At 53.9% G+C, this 3,462-nt stretch overlaps 1 protein-coding gene across 1 annotated transcript; it reads left to right on the top strand.

Annotated features, from left to right (window-relative positions):
* Nucleotides 1-138: 138 nt before the first annotated feature.
* LmxM_08_29_1500a_1 (uncharacterized protein) lies at nucleotides 139-798 on the top strand (the record flags this gene model as incomplete). The annotated part of the gene is made up of 1 exon (XM_003886438.1): nucleotides 139-798. One exon carries the CDS (start codon nucleotides 139-141, stop codon nucleotides 796-798), a length of 660 nt encoding a protein of 219 aa, XP_003886487.1.
* Nucleotides 799-3,462: the final 2,664 nt, after the last annotated feature.

Genomic DNA, 3,462 nt, shown 5'->3' with positions numbered 1-3,462 from the left:
TCGGATACTGTAGAGAGGGAAGAGGGAGCCGCCCCTGCGCCGCAGACGAACCTCGCCGGTGACCCACAATACAAGCAATCGTTCTGGCGTAACCTCCTCACGATCGATCTGTGGCTCTTCTGGGTTAGCTTCTTCGGCATGTGGGGAACCGGCACCGTGATGCAGATGAACGCAGCGCAGATCTACCGCAGTAAGAACTTGGGCGTGTACGACCAGTCCCGCCTCTCTCTCTATGTCGCCCTCATCGGCGTCGGCAGCGCTATTGGCCGTATCGTGAGCGGCAGTCTGGACATGTGGCTCATTCGGCGCAAGGCGACCTCCACGAACGAGATCTTGACGACCACCTTTCTTCCAGTTGGTGCGGTGCTGCTGCTCGCCTCCTACCTCCTCTTCGCGGTGATCCCATCGGAGGGTCTTGTCTTGCCCTTCCTCCTTGGCTCCATCGGCACCGGTATGGGTTGGGGCCTTGGTGCTCTAAGCGTGCGCATCGTCTACGCGAACGACATTGGCAAGCACTACAACTTCATGTTCTCCTCCGGCTTTGTCAGCACCATCGCCTTAAACCGCTTCATGTTCGGCGGCATGTTCGACAAGGAGGCCAGCCGCCTTGGCACAGCCCCCAACTGCAACCAGCCGTCCTGTGTGCGGAATCAGATGCTTATCCTTATGGCAGTGAACGCCATCTCCACGATAGCGGCCGTCTTGGTGCACCTCCGCTTCCGTCGCTTCGTGCGCCAGGAGCGGGCGAAGCAGGCCGAGGCGGCGCTGGCGCTGGAGGAGAAGAGCAAGAGCGACTGACCACCGGTGTACGGGGTGAGCACCTAGCAAGCGCATCAGCTGGGAGGGGTGGGGCACGCGCACGTGTGCGCACTCTGCAGTGATGGAGGGTGTAGCCAGACAGAAAAAAGAAAACTGTGACTTGCGTGCAATCGTGCAGAAGAAGGCTGACGCCTTCCTTCTCATCTGCTCAGGGTTAATCGCCAGGATCGCCGTTTTCGAGTGCCGCTCTTCGCCTCCGCGGTGTCTCCTCCCCTTCGCCTTTTTCATGCCGTCGGTCTTTTTTTGCTTCCTAAGCCAAGAGCTTCCACAGCGAGAGACCTGCCAAGGTGATTCCCCCCCTTTTCCTCCCTCCCGCCGTAAGAAGAAAAAATCTGATATACAGCATGCGTCGCGTCATGGTGCGCTATGCTGCATTGGAGAGCAAACAACAACAAAAAAACGCAACACCCCCCTCCAAACGAACACAGAGTAAAAAAGCTAGGAAAGCAAAAAAAGAGGGGAGTGGTGGCAAGAGAGCGCGTAGGATCTCCCCTTCCCTCCCCTCCTCCATCCGACTGCTGGCGCACTGCGTGTGCGAGAGAGCAAGCGACAGCGGGGCAGCAAAAGGAAAAAACGAGAGACTAAACGGGTCGGTGAACAGACAGGAACGTGGAATCAACAAATGAACGGTTTTCGTATGCCACGCATGCACGGGTGTAAAAAGATAAGTCGGAGGTGAGGAGCACCCATGTAGCAACAGTAAAACAAAAGAAACAAACGAAAAGGGAGGCCTTCTTATTTTCTTGCTTTTGCCCTGGTGGAATGGACGCTCTTGTTGGGCAGTAGGCTGAGAGATACATACATGTATATACGTGTATACGTCTATACGTATATGTATATATATGTGTGTGTGTCTGCATATACATAGGTAGGTATCTCTGCTCCGCTCTCCTTCTCTTGCCGTTGTGGATGGACTGGCCTCTTCTCATCTCTCAATGTTTCTTTCGTTTTGTTGTCTTTTATCCCTCCCCCTTTTTCTCACTGTCGCCGCCGCCACGTTTGTCAGTGTTGTTTGCCTTCTCTCTCTTTCCCCCTTCTCACTTGCTTTGTTATCTTCGTCTTGGCTAAGCACTGGTCGCTGACTTACACGATATCTTCGCGCACCACTCCGCCTCTCCGTAACACCACCGCTTGTTTTATTCTTGCTTGTTACTACTAATACGACTACCACATCTAGCCTCTTCTGTTGTTTTCGTGTATGTGTCGGGACGCATGACGTATGGATGAGGAGTCGGTTGCCGCCTCGAAGCAGAAGGAAGAATGACACCTCGCGAGGCTACAGGATAGGGATCCTTTTTTTTTAAACCGAAAGAAGGACTAATGGTGTGTACAAGTGACGCGCTCGGACCAGAGAGATGCAGTGGGGTCATGTGGCCGATCGCGTGTGAGATGGGGGTTCTCTCTTCAGTCAGCGGGGTGCGGCGGCAGGACGTTCAACCGGGTTGCAAATACAGAAAACAAACAAACTTGTAGCTTTGCAGCGCGGGGTGGATGCTGAGGTGCACACCGTCTCGGCTCCGTAAGCAGTGCTGTGTTTCTATCCAACCGACCCGCCCCGCCCCCCTTCCCTCCTCCCCGTACCTCCAGAAGCCGCAAATGCTTGTGAAGGAAACGGTGCGCAATAATGGACGCTGAGTGAGCGCGTATTACGAGCGAAGCGCGCTTCTCATTCGTTTTCGATGTGCAATTCGTGTCAAAGAGATCGTAGTAGAAGCAACCTCGCATAATGGGCTCTCATTCCGTCCTTCGGAGCAGACCTTACTGTCGGCTCCCCTGTGCCCCTTGTCGTGTCGCATTAGCACCCTCCACCCATCTCTCCCTCCCTCCCCGACGTCGCTGCTGCTATTGCATTCTCCGAGGCGTGCGTGCGCACTCGCGTGAGTGTGCGGGTCTCCTGTAGGGAGGAGGAGGATGAGAGCACACACAACACATTGCTGTTTTCTTATGAACCTCTTGTATGTGTGTCTGTGTGTTCGAGTGCGTGTATTTTGACCAGCCTTCGAGTATCCCTCTCTCTCTTTCCTTTTTTTTCGTCCTCCCATTTCCTCGAATGCATGTCGATTATTTTTTTTTCGTTCTCGTTTTTTTTTAACGCAGAGCATGACTCTTTTTTATTTTATTTTTGTATGTTCACTTATGCTTGTCTCGCTTCTCTCGATGCGTGGTTCTCTGTGTATGTTGGAGTGCCGTCCTCTCGCTTCGTCCCCCCATTGCATTCTGCTTGGGGCTCGCTGCCTTCGTTCTCCACGTGCCTAACAGACGCACGCACATCACAGCCACCCCCCCATCCGAAGAAGCCGCGATATGTGCTTTTTCTTTCTCTTCGCTTCACGTGGTTCCTCTTTGCTTCCTCGGCCGCTGTGCGTCTGTGCGTCGCTTGTCTTTCACCTCAGTTCTGTTCTTTTTCGCTCCCTCATCCACCAGCGAAGACGCGCTGCGTTTTTCCTTTTTTTTCGGTGGAGAGAGAGAGAAGGGCCTCCCGTCCTCTCGCCCGCTTTTTGCCCCAGCGCTTCGGAAAACGCATCGGAACGTGCGTTTGTTTTTGTTCTTTGATGTATTGGCACGCGTGCGTGCGTGGAGTGCTTGTCAGCGTTTCTTTTTCGTTTTTGTGTGAGTGGGTGGGTGGAGGGGGGGATCTGTGCT

Source organism: Leishmania mexicana, contig 90 (assembly GCF_000234665.1).
Source record: "Leishmania mexicana MHOM/GT/2001/U1103 WGS CADB00000000 data, contig 90, whole genome shotgun sequence".
NCBI classification, from domain to species: domain Eukaryota; phylum Euglenozoa; class Kinetoplastea; order Trypanosomatida; family Trypanosomatidae; genus Leishmania; species Leishmania mexicana.
This window is presented reverse-complemented; position numbering and strand designations above follow the sequence as displayed.